This window comes from Acipenser ruthenus, chromosome 26, assembly GCF_902713425.1.
Source record: "Acipenser ruthenus chromosome 26, fAciRut3.2 maternal haplotype, whole genome shotgun sequence".
Classification (NCBI taxonomy): domain Eukaryota; kingdom Metazoa; phylum Chordata; class Actinopteri; order Acipenseriformes; family Acipenseridae; genus Acipenser; species Acipenser ruthenus.
In genome coordinates, this window is record NC_081214.1 from 3730344 (window position 1) to 3748301 (window position 17958).

Here is a 17958-nt window from a genome sequence, read left to right on the forward strand (position 1 = left end):
CACCTACAGCTGTGTGCAACACCTGCCTTCACCTACTTAATGTGGTAATTAGCTTGGTAACAAAACACTACTCTCTACTTGAACTGCACAACACTAAATTTGTCTTTTTATCCTGTGCATCAACACCTCTTATTTTAGAGAAAGACCGAGGTGAGATACATGGGAGAGTAATAGCAGATCAGTTCAACATATAGTGCATTAGACTACTGCACCACCTAGCAGTGCATATCAAATCAGATGAGCGGTTCCCAGGATATAGCTTTTAACAGCACATCCTCCCCTCCAATGTGTAGCCAGTATAACGTTTTGGCAACTTTTTTTTGTCCCCTGAATGGACACAAGTAGGTACTGTGTAGAGCACAACTTGCAAAGCAGCAATTGCTTGGACAGAACTCAGGACTTCATGCATCTGTGAGAGACTAATTAACAGAATCTGTAGCTTCTGGAAAAAAATTGACATCTTCAGCATAAAGTTACTTTACTGATTAGAGTTCAACATGGGAGGCCAACACTACATAATGGACTGTATTGGGATACAGGACCATCCCCAGGTTTTGGTCCGATTTGCCATCTGCTATAAACTACGCTCTGCTGTTAGCTATAGAGCACAGCCAAATAAGCATATTACATATTGATACATGCAGAGCCCTAATCAGTTTAGCCTGACTGCCCATTGAGAGAAAGCAGAGAGGTGCCGGAGTACTGGTAGTGAACAAGCTTTATACACGGACGGTATGACTTAAATCCAACAGGAAGCAGAACAAAACCTGTAATAATAAATGCCACATACAGAAGACAGAAAGTACAACTCATTTTTACAAATTGTGATTCACAATTTAACAAGCATAGCGCGGAACACAGAAATCCAGATTTACATGCAGCTATTTTGTTGAAAACACTTTTACAAAAAGCTGTAATTCACAGCCGAAAGGATATACAACACTAAAAAAGAAACACATAAATAAATAACATTGATCTCCTGGATTACTGCACAAGCTTGGGACTTCTCCTAGAGGGCAGCTTCACTTCTCAATTATTGATTGCATTTTCCACTATGATAGGGAATGGAATGGTTTCCAAACCTCTCTGGCCAAAGACAAGGTTAAGAATATATGTGCAGTGTTTACTAGGGGTGTGGAGTAACAAGTCATGTGCAAATAAAAGCAATGTAGTTCGCTTACATGTATATTCCAGTGCAACAAAAACTCACCACATCTAACTCTGCCTCCTTCTTGAAAACTGAATATGCTTCTTCATATCCGTTTGAGCGGAGATAATCTGCTATTGCTCGATTTCTGAAACAGAAAAGAAAGACCAATTTAATGAAATGTTCAAATAAATGGGTCAAATGAGACAATAGATCTATAAAAAAAAAAAAAAAAAAAAGTATTCAGACAACATAAAAGTTGAACCATTGCTGCAGATGGATGCAGATAATTTAGACAATAATGTCAAGTATTCCAAGGTATCAAATGTAGAGTGGATGCAAGATAAATAGCAAATGTAAGACAAGGCTGTCTAAGCAGTATCTGGGTTAAAATACCAAACGATTCAATGATAACCTTGTGCCTCAGTCCCACAACAGCTGCCAAAAGCATTCAGGCGAGAAACATTAAAAACATGAAGGACCCCATATCTACAAACCAGACATACAGAAATCTATTACAAACAAATACATCTAGAAATAGAAACAGAACTATGAGGGTATTAAAAGATAAAATAGGAAAAAGTCACACCTGTGAAGCTCTTTGTTTACAGAAACATATGTGTCTATGTGACCTTTGTGCAAAGTGTACAGTCAGCTCTCAATAACATGGATATAGTAAGCCACAAACAAGACCCTAACAATTTGCCAAAGGACCAGTTCTGTGTACAACATGTAGGATCCAGATCATAACACTGTTTCAGGCCCCCTTTAAAAATGAAAATCAGCCGGTCCTGAAAAAAATGACAAATTAGTGTCAAATTCAACACTGTTTATTGTCACTATTACTGAACGTCTGCATTTCCAACAGCAATATGGAGTCTTTGTTTAATTCTGGTGCTAGTCAGGTGATGAAAGCTATCCTGTCAGCTGCATGACCTTCCAATCCATTGTTTTCTGGACGAACTCCCTTGATAGCTTGGTGTTGCTAATGGATAAAACCACCTTGTCATTACTTTCAATGACATTCCTATTTATGATAAGTGATTCAGGACCATCCCCCTTCCCCCCCCCCCCCCCCCCCCCACACACACACAATTTTAGCAGACAAAATTTTGTATTGTAAACACACTGGCATACTTTATTGGATTAACTATATTAATATTTGTTACAAGTGTTACTGCAATAATAAACTATCTGCTATGCCTGCTCTGTAAGTAGTTTTAAAGCACTTTTACATCTGCAATAAGTAACAAGGCAAACTGGAAGTAATATGGAAAATTGATTAACACAACGTTAATCGGTTTTCTATTAGTTAATCAATTTCCTCTAGTTTTAGGAAAATAGCCTAAAAAAGTACTAATAGCTTTGGACCAACAGCTAACCCCCTATCAGCACCCTTCTTGTCCACCGACAATGGAACTAAACTGGCCAGATTAAAGCTGAAGGTTAGCTGGAGGTTACCCGTCATGTGACTGACTGCCGGTATCATGCACACTAAGCTTTGGGGGGCATGCTGTCTCGAACCAGACAGCAGACTGCAAGTGGAATCTTCTATTGATTTTTATCCAGGGATAAAATCAGTCTTTATGTACCTATATCAAAAGCACAGTGGTGCTATAAACCAGAAGAGATACAAAAATCATGTAGGATAGAATCTCAGACTACACCGACATTCTCCACCCTGAATGAGAAAATAACGCACATTGCTGCCAAGTTTAATACAGCCATTTTGCCTTATTTATTTTTTAATAAAAGACATTTTGCTAATACTGTGCTGACCGGTAGGGATCATGAACCTGAAACTTCCTGCCTATTTACTTCATACTGAATTCTACACATTTAATACACCCACCATCATTCCACAGAAATTGAGTTTGTTAAAGTAATTTACACAAAGGTGCATTTCAAGAGTGTGGTGGTTTCCATGGAAACCTGCCTACACCAAGCAAAGCAGCAACATGTGTGGGCAGATGCGCTTAGGAGCAAGGTCGCTGAGAAGATGTAGGAATAACTAGGCTTGTAGCATTTTATAAAATCCAGCCTTTTAGTATTATTATTATTATTATTTATTTCTTAGCAGACGCCCTTATCCAGTATACTCTGTTAGGCCTCCATTCCTACCTTCCACCTCCAGGGGTCAGCTCACCTACAAGAAGCACAATTCTACTTTCAGCTGCAAGGGCTAACTGGTGACCAGCCAAACCAAATCCAATAGACATGGTTTGGGAATCAAGGACACCAACCCCTGCCCTCCTTATCTGTTACATTATGCCTGTTCCACCTACTCTGAAAAATGACAGCATTGCTTGTTACTTCCTGTAACGAGAGTCCACAGCATTGTGAGGAAACATTCTGTAGCTTTTACCACACTGCTGAGAGCACAGTGCAGGCACTGCGCTGCGAACAATAAATCAGTCTGGGCTTCGTCATCAGCATGGCGAGGGCTGAAGGAAGGGAGCATTACCTCATCTCTCCAAGGAGTACGCTGCTCACAACAGCCCCGCCTGTCAGCTGTCTGCTTCAGCTCCGTCCAGAAACACATCCAATTCACAAATGCAGATCGCAACAGCGCTTGAACACCTGGTCAATACAGCGAGGCCAGAAAAGACTGGCATTTTAGAAGACTACTGTAGTATAGTGCTTTAACATAGTGTGTACTGTAATACTGCAGCAAAGCAAAACAGACCAGCAAACAACACAGTTAAGAAGGTATTTCTGCTGAACATTGAAACTCAGTAAATTCCATCAGTATTGTTTTAAATTTATGAATCCATGGCTTTTAATCCTCTTTTAAAAGCAACAGATTACTGTTCCAAAATCCCTATTTAATGAGTTCCATGCCAAATCATAATGCATTTTTATCTTGTTCCAACTCCAAGGCGTTTCCTGCGTTTCATTCATTAAAAAATGAAAGGCGCTGCAATATTAAAAAGATGAGGCAGCTTCAACATGTTGGGCTGTGATTCACAGGTAATTAGCAAACAAGTGTCAACACCATTAATCTGAAAGCAGACAGATAACGTAACAGAACATTGGAAAGAGCAAAATGAACATGAAAGCAATCATTATTAGAAATGGACTGGAGCCAATCTAGGCTATTTGCAGGACCAACTCAGAATACATTTTAAAAGGAAGACTAGCGCAGTCTGCATTTGAGTGGAGTTATACAGTACTTGAGTACTTATTGATGGATATACACACCAATAGCATTCAGCTTTGCAGAAATAGATAGATGAATGTTTCATTATTTAACACCTTGGGCTTGCATGTTAACACTCCACGGTCTAACACAAGACCAAATCCCCCCCTGTGCATCTTAGCATGTTTGAGTTGTAAACGCAGATCAGAAACCTCCATGTGCAGTGCTGTTCGGCACACTGGAATGTTATGCAAAGCTATATGCATTACAGTAAAAAGCTAAAACAGATTGGCTTGCAAATGATGCAGCCCACTGAAACGAGCAGACTGTTGTAGCTTGAGCACATCAATTATTTCTCAAGCATAGGGGAGATCAATATAGACAAGTGTAACAAAAGGAGTTCTGGCTTGAAACTCATTTTATAACTTCGAGAAAGATCCAGAGAGTTAAACAAATGCAGAACAAGCTTTCAGTGTTACCGCTCGTTGCTGCGGACTCCTTCCCCAAGCCAGACACAAACAGAAAATGCAAATGAGATAAGAGGGGGTGGTACACTTCGTGGTGTTGCTATTTTGTGCTGCCTTCTTCATAAAACACCATCCTCTCAAATTCCGTTAGATCTGGGACTCCATATTTTATTCTGAAAAATAAATGTCTGTGATTGTAAACAGTTAAGCCAGGGAATTTATTATAGGAACATACTGAAGAGTCTATACCTGCTGCTGCCCTCCAGACCCCCCTCTGACTGAAATGCTTCATCTCTGTGGGTTCAGCACACTACTGAATATTATATTAAAAATAGATTTCAAGTTTGCCGTTATCAATTCTAAACATACTATTCACAGCAGCCCATCCTTGAGCTGAAAAATTTCACTGAACTGCATGCAGTTTTGTTCGCCCATGAGGTTCAAAATGAAAACAATTTATCATTCTACCTGTGTCAGTTACACAATCAGCTGTCTGAAAGTTTGAAGAAATTACTAAAAACAGTAGGAGTTTCCTCACCCACTACTGTGCCCAATATAGTAGGAGCCTTCTGATCTTTTTTTAGAAGCACTCTGAAGCAGTAGCTTTATCAATTTAATCATGGTCCCCATTGACCAGCTCATTGCTAAAAGTGAACACTAGAAGTATCATGCAGGAGTCACCGAAATTATTTATTGGTTGTATTAAAAATCTAAATGTATTTATAAATATAAAATTCAGGTGATTTTCTGTGATGGGGGGGGGGGGGGGGGTTGGGGGCCTCTACTGCCCACCCTGCCTTGCTGGCAGGCTGAAATCTCCCCTTCTTTATATATATATGGTTTATGTATCAAATAAAAGCCTGCTTTTATTTCAGATATCACTACGTCAAGCTGGTAGAACACAGAAAAGCCCAAACTTGACAATGAAAGACACTTAATGGCAAATCCCACACTGTCCATGTGTACAAAGCCGGTTTCAATCCTTCACAAGGATATCAGAACGGGTCTCAGCCTATGCAATTTAACAGGTAAACAGGAGGTAACATTTGCCCAGGACTGTTACGAGGATGAAGAGGAATTTTGTGAAAAAATTGCACATTCTGCACAGAACACACTTTGGATGCCAAATTCTAATGCAACCCGACTCAAGCTTCCATCAATTGGTAGCTCATTATTATCTTTTGTTGCAACTGGTCACCTTTTGAATGGAGTCATATTACAGTTATTAGTGGATGTGGATATGGATACAGAAAATTAACCCATTCAGCTGTAGCCTTATAATGAATGGGCAGCTAGCAGGTTTCACATACAATAGGATATAAAGCCCCAAAACAAATATTTGCACTCTGTAAAAAAACAGTTAGTGTAATACATACATTTGTAGTTCCCAGTATTGAAAAGTGTATTAAGCACTATTCTCCTTGTTTGTGAACTGCACAAGTCACAACAGCTTTTGTAAAGATGAGGATCAATAAAATAAAAAAGGTAAGGATCATTAAAAGGCAATAGCTTTGACACAGAAAAGGGTGTAATCCATTACTATCCTAGCACATGTCCCTATCCATGCAGGCATGTTTGCATAGCATAAGGCATTTGTGTACCAGCTGTCAACATATGGGGACACTAAACAGCAGTGACCTTAAGAAGCTTTTCTGCACATTGTGGCTGTCCTAGAGCCTCAAACAGACGAGACAGGGATAGAGAAAAGATGTCAAGATAATCCATAATATGCAAACCAGGTACCCTGTGTTGAATGGTGAAGTGTGACTGGAAAACAAAACTGTGTAGCTCTTTCCTAAATAATGCAGAACAAATTGAGACTGGTGGTGTCAGGCTTGCATGTCTTCAGATCCGTTTCACCTCCCAATTGAAAGAGGGACAAAGCAATTCTCATTTGTGATTAATCTTCGATCAGAGCCCAGGCAGTGGGGGAACAAATCTATTGAAATACTACTAGTCAGCATCCACTCTTGGCTTATATAAGCAATAGAGAGGTATTATCATAATAAAATAAATCTGAACTAATTTTACTAGAACACAGATTAACAAATGAGTTGAATATATGTTACAAATAACCCATCTCTGCAGCCCTGCTTTACTATAGAACCTGTGTGGAAAAGAAAGTGATTTAACCCTTTGCGGTCCATTGTCGGACTGGGTCCGACATTGCAATTATTCCTCACAGGTCCTTTGTCGGACTGGGTCCGACATCATTATAGCAACGCAATAAACGGGTGTTTAGTCGTTTTTTCTCCGGAAAAAGCCGAGAAAACCATTCAATTGCCGAGTGGTAGCGACAGGAGCCGAGACAAGTCGGGGGGAAAAAAAAAAAAAAAAAAAAAAAAAAAAGGCGTATTTCATGAATAGTCATACATGGTATCAGGTATCAGATTATGGGCGTCCATAGTAAACAAGCTGGCTAAGTGCGTCAGCGCACTGAGACTATCATGGACATTTGCAGAGCTTTTTTCAGATGTTATAGTAATAAAATAATGACTTGGATCGCATTATTGAGGAGTTTGGTGATAAAACGAGTGATCTGGAGATGATCGATCGGTATGTACGACTATTATTATTATTATTTATTTCTTACATAGCTGAACGCTATAGCAAACAAAAGGGTGGGGCAGGGCTGGAGATGCCTAGTGTGTGCTTTGTTGATATGCAGGGCCATTTAAACCCGTTTGACTGAAAAAAAATACTTTTAAACAGTGCGTATAAAATTAACTGCGCGTGTGAAAATTAATTAGACCTGGCGTGCCTGACGCGCGATTAATAAATGGACCGCAAAGGGTTAAGGCAAATCTGGCATATGAAAAGATAACCAGTGACACCTTAAAAAAACACACACACACACACACACACACACACACAGAGAGCTGCTGGCTTTAGACATTAAGCAGGACAGTTGAGGGCACAGCATTACTTCACTCAGGAAGACTGCGGCAGCTACACTGCAAAGACACACAGTTTGAAATTCAGCTGTTCACTTATTGACACTCTTTTCTCCCTACTCCTTATTCACATCTTTCACAGGTCTCCATCAAACTGATGTTCTGTGATCGAACGCGGATGTTTAAACACACCATCAACACCAAATATTCTAAAGGGGCAAGGTGACTGGGAAGCATTACCGTCAGTTACACACGCATATAGAAGATAATGCGTAACAAAAGTCTCACCTCTCTGAGATGACAGAAGGCGGCGATTGCTATTGATACTGAATCCAACGTCGAAGAACTCATGCCCCACATCACCTCATGCAGACGACAAACTGTCAATGAAATCTATATGTCTCGCAGGCAAGCTGCTGTTTGCCTGCCCGACACTCAATACTTGATGCAGTGCTTACCTGGATATAATGGGTCATCCGGTCAGCCGAATGTACTCAGGAAAATTACATTACCAATTCTGTTATACTGACAGAATGAAAGGATTCTGATTTAGAATAATGCACTCTTTCAGGCACCACTACAGCTGATCAGACATGTGGCGAAACTCAAATAACTGTCGTCAGCATCTCTCAAATATGCACAACTACAACAACTGTGCATAGATCAGACTAGGAGCCGTTCCTATTACACATTACAACAAACTTTTTTTCATAAAAATCAATGAATTTGCTATGTGGCCAAAATGCCGTTAAGGGACACCTTATTCAAAATGGCTAACCTACTGAAGTTTGGTCAGAAAGTAGTATTTTAGACAGTTACTAATGGCAAGAATGCAGTTACTTAACAGTAACATAAATTAGTCCTGAAGTACAAAACCAATAGATATTCACGTACCAAAACAAAAAAAATTGAACATTGAGACCTTAACATTCCCTCAATTCACATCAATGGCATTTCACTTGTAAAAGGCAAAGTGATAACAATTTATAAAATGAGGCTTGACGTGCATGAGATGTTCCAACTCCAAGACACATAAAAATCTCCAGAACCACTATATAGAAATCTCTAGACAAAGTATGTTTTTGATCACAAGAAACCACGGTGCCTTAAACCAAATTTACATTTTGCTTACATACATTAAATATAGTTTTTGTTTAAATACATTCATTTATATTTGCTGCTGAATTCCAGAAATACAGTCTGAGACACAGGACAGTTTCTGTCTGCTCACTGCCTGTTCCAGCAGTTTTACCTACAAACTGGAGGACAGAGATTCATCCTGGGTAATTGAAAAGAAAATTCAAACATAGATATAATCTAAAATCTAAGACTCTGCACCTCAGATGTTATCAGTTGGTCACTCTCACCATTTTCTCTCCAATACATCAACTACTGTTTCAGCCATCGTTAACAGTGATTAAATCAAGATGGATACACAGAAAATCCCATTGGAAATGACCCCCCTTTCCAAGTAGTTACAGATGTACAGTTAAAAAAAAAAAGTGCAAGACAAATCTGGGTGGTGCTTCGGCAGTTTTTTCACAGTTACAGTCAACCAGGCAGCAGCATAAACTGTATTGAAAAACAGATGCTTTAAATCAGCCATCTAGTTACACATTTCAACAGTAGCCTTGGCTTTACAATCACATTTGTAAATAAACAGAATAAGTTACATGCCTGCGATTCACTGGCTGGGGCAATGTGTAATTATGTAATTTGAGTATCCGATCACTTCAAATTGATTAGTGGTGTGTCAGATCGGAGCAGATCCTCTTTCACTATGCCAGTGTATTTATATCCAAGTCAACTGGCATCTTCAGTCTGGCTGATGACCATCTAAACCAGTTTGCTATATGCATGTATTTCTGGACCAGAGCTCTTTACAGCAAGAACATATGCAATTTAAAAAAATAAAAAATAAATCCAAGGGACAAAATGCTAGAAAAATCTACTTGTCTTCCTGCCCCCTTCTCGTCCCACAAAACACACACACACAAATAAAACATAACTTAGGATTTTGCTTTTATTAAAAGAATAAACACAATCAATCGGTGATTAATAAGAATTTTTGCTTGGAACGGAAGGGTTAAAGGATTGGTTTCTAAACTACATTACCCAGAACAGCGGCGCTGACGCTTGGTTAATAAGTTTTGGTTTCCTATATGGCCATTGGATAAAGAGAAATCAATCTGTTTTGAAGGCGTTTCAGTGGGAGACTGAGGGTACTCAGCAGAAGAATTCAGAGTGTAGCAGTTTAGTATGAGTGCAATGTTATGCAGTAATTTCAAAGTTGCATTAAAAATAATTAAGTCAACCTATAGCTTTACAAACCTATTGCAACCACCCGATTGAAGTAGCTAAATCGTTACATATAAAATAGGTTTAAAGGTTTTTGAAATTTTTATTATGTTAAATATTCTTCCTAGAGCTGGCGATCAAACTTTACTGCAGAAAAAGGCAATTTAATAGTATTGTTGCATTAAATACATGTGTTACTGTGTGTGACAGGGTTTGTGAATTAAAAGGATATGTGTATTTGTATACTCTATATATATTTTTGCTTTGAGGTTGTTACACATTATTTATTTATTTTTAAACTTTCATTTGTCCCTCACACACATCTTGTTGTCCCAGGCCATCGGGCAATGTGAATTGCACACCCCTGGCTTATTATGAAAAATCCCTGCCACCTAAAATACACTCATCCCGAGGCTATTTATATAAATTCTAATGAAAACCAGGACATGGGAAGATCCATAGTTAATTACCAATTAGAGAAGTGTTAATTAAACAAACTTCCCCCCTCGGCATGTAGCCTATTTTAACCACTGATCCTCAGTAATCTGTTTATGTTTAGGGTTAATTTACATGTGAATCACTATGGATTTTTTTTTGCTGTTTTTGCAGAAGATTCAATATATATATGCAACTGGTAAGATACACATTATGTGGTTTACTATGTTTATGTATCCAGCTAATACCAAGACAGAATCATGTCAATAAAAGTAAAAAGGCTACAGAAGTGATTTTTACACAGCCGTAATCACAGGAGCGTACAGTAATACAAACAGGTTAAAAATAGGGCTGGGGTCAATTCCTGGTTTTCAATTCCAAGTCCTTTTTAAAATCAATTCGCAATTCTGATTCTCTTTTAATCAATTCCAACACATCGTTGCAATTAGCAGTATTCTGTTCAAACGAGCTTCTCTCGGTGGCAATAAATTCATTTAAAATTGAAGTCACTGTTAGTCAATAAATGAGCTACAAATTCTCAAACAAATTCCTTCAAATGAATTTTAAGAAGCACATCCACCACATATAAAAACTAAAGATGTGAAACACATTCAGTGCTGAAACGCAATGCTGTTACATCCTGCCCTTGAAAACCCTTTCAAAGAATATTGAAGTAAATCTGCCACAATCAGTTTTAGCATTATGCTGCATATTGAAGGGGACAAAAACATTGAGCTATCAACTTAAGGGACACATGTACATCAAAACCCAAGAATTCACTGCTGCATATGACTATTCTGTATGTCGGTGTCTTTTGAAAATCATACTCCATCTGTGCACACACATTATATTCATTTGCTCATTAGTTGCAAAGTCCATTTCAGGACTTACAAGTTGTTTAGAATAGCAATAAAGATCAAAGGGCAGTGCAGAGTTGTCTGACAAAAACTACAGGGGCATTAATTCAGTCATAAAAATGGACTTAATGCATAGTACAAAGGACATGAAGTAGATCTGAATTGACTAATGTGTTAATGAAAAGGGTGTGTAGGGCATTAATGAGGTTTCTGAAATGAGATCAGGGTGCTGATTAATCTTTAATAGGTGATGGGATCATTTTTACACGACAAGGTAAAAAAAACACACACTTTCATTTGGATTTATTGTGGATAATTATATGTAGGAACAGAAAGAAAAGAATACACATAAATCAATATTAAGCTGCAAAATGCAACTGTTATTCACATTGAATTGCAATGCAACAACCAAAATCAACAAATATATTTTGATCTCCATCAAGATCACTCTACTTCTTAGTTCCTTGGCTATAAATGCAAGACTGGCTCCAAAGCCATCTGAAGGCTGAGACTATCCTAGAATAATCGGCCTGTGTCATTCAGTCAGACACACTGTGCAACAGACAAAAGGGTAAAATGGAGCCACTGTATCCTTAAACGTCACACAAAAAATTCCCCCTTTATAGCAGAAGAAAGCTTCCTCTCTTATGAGCCAAAACGAATCAGCTTTCAGAACATTGCCTATTCAGCCCAGACATCTGAAAAATGTATAGAGGTGCAACGTGTTACAGGAGTGTGCCAACTCATGCACACATCTGACCAATACAATCCTCAAATGCAAAATTTTTCTGCAGCAAGTAATCTTATCTTCTGTAAACTGCCAACGGTCATTAAGACAATGAAGGGGCTCATTTAAATCTACCTTAATGACTTAAACGGTTTAATTACTGAATTGGCTTCCTAATTTTTCAGAGGGAGGAATTCTGCTTGTAGAAAGGAAGGCAAGGCAAGGCAAGGACGTTTTTGGTTGTTTTGTGAAATGAATGGTGTTAGAGAATTTAGTTGGGTTGGGTTTAACATATGGATGGTGACATTGCCTCCCTTCGGGTGAATTTCATGTAATCAGTGGTGTAACCCCAAAGGAACAGGGATTTAAAAACTAAAATGATTACACACCAGTATCTGTTTGGATCCTTTGGCAATGCCTTTTGGGAAGGGAGAATAAAAGGGAGCCCAGAGAGATAAAGCAGCCCCAAAATATCATTTAAAAATACAATTTAAACCAAAAAAAAAAAAAAGAATATCTGAGTGATAAGGCATAGATTGGTAGCAGCTAGATCACAGGCTACTCTGGTCGATAACAGAACAGAAGGGGTTCATTACTAGATACAAACAGGAGGAACAGACTTGGTAACAGACTTCCCTACAGCGAGAAGCAGTATTCTTATCAAGAAAGCCATAGGACAGAGCCTGAAATTCAACTTGAACTTGCCTGAGGCAAGTGAACATCAGGATTCGAAAGCGACAGCTGGCAGCTAGAGTGGGGATTGTGGGGGTGGGGGGGAATTTGTGTCAAGCTGGTTTTTACTCCATTTCAAAATACAGTACCTTTACAGTTAAAACCTACAAAATCACCTGTGTACAAGTTATTATTGATTCGAGCCCCAGGGGTCAATCTCTACCCGGCCCTTATCCATTTTCTGGTGTGCGAGATATGAATTTCTCTTTAATGCAAAATAAGTCTATCAGACTATGCATTTGATTGTAACAATTACAACTAAATTTTTAGGCAGAATTAAATATGAAAAGGAGGAGTTATGACCAACAGTTACCTGTCTGAATGCTACACTTGAATCCTGAGTGTTTGATCATTTTCACATTTGCATTTCAGATTTCTAATTATACACCACTAGTAAGATGTTGCAGTAAAGGTCATTTTAAAAATCTATACACATGGTCGCTACATGCAGACAGGCCCATTGTATTCCTTCCTTTAAACAGATTCTACTGCAGTTCATTCTGAATGACATTTCACAGACCCTTGCCAGAAAACCAAGATAATAAAAGAGAGGTAAAAGTGCAAAAGCAACTTACAGTTCATCTCGTTGTCTTTGTGACAGCACCATGGTGGCTGTGATGTCAAGTCAAGGCTCTATAGAGGCTGCTGTCTCCCTCGCAGGAGATCAGAGAGAAATCCAACACAAACTCTGGCTCACAGAGCGATCCTCCGCACAGTGGCTCGAGGAAAACACTAAATGCTTCTCCACAATCCGAACACCAGGTACAAGATTCATAGACAGCCTGCAGACATTCACCAAGCGATGTTCATCTCATCTGAAAAGAAAGAAAGGGGGGCATTCAGGTATAAGGACGTGGCAATGAAGATCAGTGAAAATACATCCTTCATACAAGGCAGCTAGAAAGTATTCTGACTCTGCAGTCTAGAGTAATCTAAACACACTAGGAATGTGCCCCCTTTCTGGCCCTGGCACCAGAGCTGGATCATTTTAGACTGTGGAACACACTATGCACATTTCCTTTTCAGAAACCTTACCCATTTCTAATGCTTTTGATTTATAGTCACCAACAACCGTTTCAACATACAAACAATACAAAATACTGACGCTACTACATTTTCTAAAATGTTACCAAGACCCTAGTAAGGGCTTATATTTACCCAGTTTGAAACACTGAAGACATCAGTTTAAAATGGGACAGACAGAAACTCATTCTTTCTTCTGTTCCTCATTTGTTCCATTTTGCTTTCATGCACTTTACAAACCAGCTGTCACTTGAAAGGAATGCCTATCACAATAGAAATGCTACAGTGTTTGATTAGAAGTGTCTGGTGAAAAATTATGAATGCAAAAAACATCAAAAATTATTTATTTTTATATATATATATATATATATATATATATATATATATATATATATATATATATATATATATATATATATATACACACACATACATATACATACACCATATACATACACTATATATATATATATATATATATATATATATATATATATATATATATATATATATATATACACACACACACACACACACACACACAGTGTTAGCCAACTCTGATGTTGAACACATTCATTTTTCATGAAAAGTTGCTTAGGTTCTTGGAAATTAATTTAGCAGCGCCCATTTGCCAATCAAACTGTTGTCTCTATCTACACAACTAAGTGCAATCAGCCAATTTAAGAATGAACAAAAGGTATTCTGGCATTAGGACCACTTTTGTCAGTGCACTACAATTCATGATGTGTTAAAGCAGGTCGATGGGACACCTGCATGGCAGCAAGTGTGTTGTCTAGCAAAGAGTCTGTACCAATTCTTCACCACAGCAGTTTTGTCCACTTGGTGTTGTAAACAGTGATCTGTCTATCCCCAAGAAACTGCTTTACCAAATCTTTACAGTTGATGTTTGAGGGGAAAATAAATCCCAAGTAAAATTAGAATTCCACTTCCAGTATCAGAAGTGGACTAAACACCTTCAACTAGGCATTTATCAGTATCGGTATCAGATCAACATGCAACGAATCGACCTTTGAACACTGACATCACTGCAATATAAAACACTAAAATGCACTACTTAAAGGTTTTATTTACTTTTGTATTTATCCAAAAGCAGACAACTGATAGTGTGTAATGGCAGGCAGTAAACAGAGTTAGTGTCTAAATAATTCTAGCGTATCTACACAGTAATTTGCTGCTTCAATTCATTATTACACATTACAGCAACAAAAGTCGATCTTCAGTAGCTGACAATTCCACTGTCTGGCATACCAACCCAGTTTAACTGGGTTGAACTTTGTGTCATGGAAACTGTGTTTGCAAATGGTAAATAAGTGTCACTTACAATGGCATTTTTTGAACAGGCTAACTAAGGCCATGCCAATGACAGAATGTGTGTCAAGCCTACTGCAGTAAAGTAGGATATGTTTTCTGGCCATTGCCAAGGTGTGTGACTGACCAAAGAAACACTCGCTTTCTGTCTCGTATCCTAAATGTTGAGACCAGCTCTTTTTTCACATTTACACCAGGCAAACGTACATCACAGTCACAACACAAACAGACCTTCCTCTCATAAAGCTCAATGACTCAAGCTAATTCAAGCCACAGCAATATGCAGACAATTACACATGGCTTATTTATCATAATAAACATAATCAAGACAATCCGCTAGTAGAATCAAAAACAAAAGGAAGCAACATGAAATACAGCATGTTCCTTTCCAGCTGCAACCAAATGCTCTTTTACTTAGCTGATGGGTTCTCAATTACTTTCTTGTACCATCACTGTATAACGCTTTCCAAACCTTATCTATAGCACCTAGTTATACAGCAGTTTATTTAAAATGAGGGTGAACTGTGTTTACAAAAATAAACCGTTTTAGACCGTTCAGCAGCGATTTCCACTTTCAACTGTGAAGCAGTGACACACTGTGAACTGACACACTTCTGGAAGAAAAACTGAAATGGACATTCAGAAAAATCTATTTGACAGCAAGGGCTTTAGAAAGTGCAAAAACCTAGAATTAGATGGTTCAACCACACTTTGACATCTCTTTATATCCTATGAGCAATAAACAGATTTGGAAACAAACTAATGGATAAACACACCACCACGTGTTCAATTGCTACGAGAATTTACTCTTACTATGATGATCTTAATAATCATGGCTAGATCAGTTATGCTTACATTTTGAATTATAAGGGAATAAACAGTACAGGTAAACTAAATATATTTGCAACTTGCAATCAAAATGACTACAAACCAATTACAAACAGTCTCAGTTCAATTGGGCAAGGTAGCCAGTAATCGTGCATTCAAGCAGTGAAATTCCACCTGCTGTCTAATTATGAACGCAATAGATTGTCAAAATTGAGTTCACATAATAATCACATTAATCAATCAATTTATTAACATACAATACCTACTCAGTACTGCAAAAATTACATTGATTATAATAGTGATTTACCTTCTTGTTTCATTTTCTATTGTTTAAAATTCTAATATTGTAATTCTGTAGTTTGATTATGTACAGCGCTTATGAAGACCCACTGTTAACACCACCATAGAATCGAAACCTGTCTTTATAACCAGAAATTTGATAAACAGACCCAAGGTCTTAATGACTAGGACACACATCTTGCTAATCATAAAGGATAGAATCAGTTACTGGAAGATTAGGGATTGGTCTCTTGTTGTCTAAAGCTCATACAAGGTGGTGTAATAAATAAGATGGCGGGGCAATAAATATTTCATTAGAGCAGGGTCTGGAGCTCATTTCAGTTTGGATTCGGCAATGGATAACCAATCCTTCTTGTGTTCTACAGTACAGCAGAAGCCAAGCCCTTACTAACACTTTCAATAACACTCTCCACAGACAGTCCGTCCCTTTGGAGAATGCCAAAAATACCAGACTATCGTCAGCAGGCTAAGCAAACTGTTAACAGCCACATGCACTGCTAGACTGAAAGAGACATGGCTCCGTTGGAGGAGAGGGATTAGGCAGCAACTTGTACGGAAACACTTAGAGATTTTGTCATGGCATTACATCATTATATTTGGCTACTTGCAAGTTAAAAAGTTCAATTATTTTTCCAAAGGATAATTTAAGTTTTTAGGAATTCTTCCCAGACCAAACAATAAAACATGGAATGAATGGACAATACATTGCCTGTTTACAGTATATATCCTTTTATAAAACACTGTATTGTATTGCACAGGCATCGCTAATTAGTTTACCTAGTCACGAGTGTAGGACAGGGACGCAAATACATCTCAATAGTAGGCAAAGTTAGAAACTCAACACCCAATCCAGGGTTTCAGAACTACCCTCACAAGGAGCAATCAGACCTCAAATACTTTCTATTCTTTTGAAGCTTATTCATGAAGTGGTAAGTGTGGTCAGTTGAGAGCCGATTTAGAGGGGACTCCATTGCTCAAATTAACTAATTTGCTTCAATAATACAGCACAGAAATACTGTTTCATTCCTTATGGTTCTGTAAAAATGTTATGTAAAATACACGATGCAAAGTACATGTGAAAGATTATGCCAAGAATGGGAAAAACTAAGTGTCACAACAAAAATTTGAACAGCAGCCTTCCGGATAACAGTCCACTTCAGAGAAGTGTGAAATATGTACCAAGCAGCCAATGGAATGGCTAAGTGACCTACCAACCACAAATAGTCAGATGTCGGATTCACTTTCAAGAGGTTAAGTGAAATTAGACAGATGGCATATGAAAGAGTTCTATAAAAAATATTATACTTCCAATTCCTAAATTCATGTCTTCGCAGTTTCTGCCATTAAACCAATTCATTTTGGTTTATTCCAAAAGGCCTAATTATGAGAAAACTAATGGGAGGGGAGCAAAGTGATAAATGGTGCTGCATTTCATCTGGGATATACATTGTTGCAGGATTATAAATTATTTCCACTAGTGAGCTTTCTTGAATATATAAACATTTCCCACAGTGATCTCAGTAGACAGTTGTACCATTTTACATGCACAAATAAACTGATAAAAACATAATTAAGATGAGCTACGAAAAAAACAAGTAGGCTTAAATAATCCTTATGTCATTGAAACAACTTCATTAGCAGCAATATTATCAACTCGGTGGATAAAGTGATCAGGATATATCTGGTAATACAAAAGATCAGAATCATCACTCATGGTCAAGAACCATTTATATTTTATTTAGCCTTTTGTTCACTGGAAGGCATATGTTTTTTTTACATGAC

General features: G+C 38.0%; 1 protein-coding gene across 1 annotated transcript in view; it reads right to left on the reverse strand.

Annotated features, from left to right (window-relative positions):
- The window catches only part of LOC117430298 (lissencephaly-1 homolog A), a 31990-nt gene that overhangs the window by 11680 nt on the left and 2352 nt on the right, over nt 1–17958 (reverse strand). Inside the window, exons 2-3 of the mRNA XM_059001031.1 lie at nt 13272–13511; nt 1211–1295 (exon numbers count right to left, since the gene is read on the reverse strand). Coding sequence (XP_058857014.1) covers nt 1211–1295; nt 13272–13303 — 117 coding nt within the window. The 5' untranslated portion in view covers nt 13304–13511. The remainder of the gene's footprint in view (nt 1–1210; nt 1296–13271; nt 13512–17958) is intronic.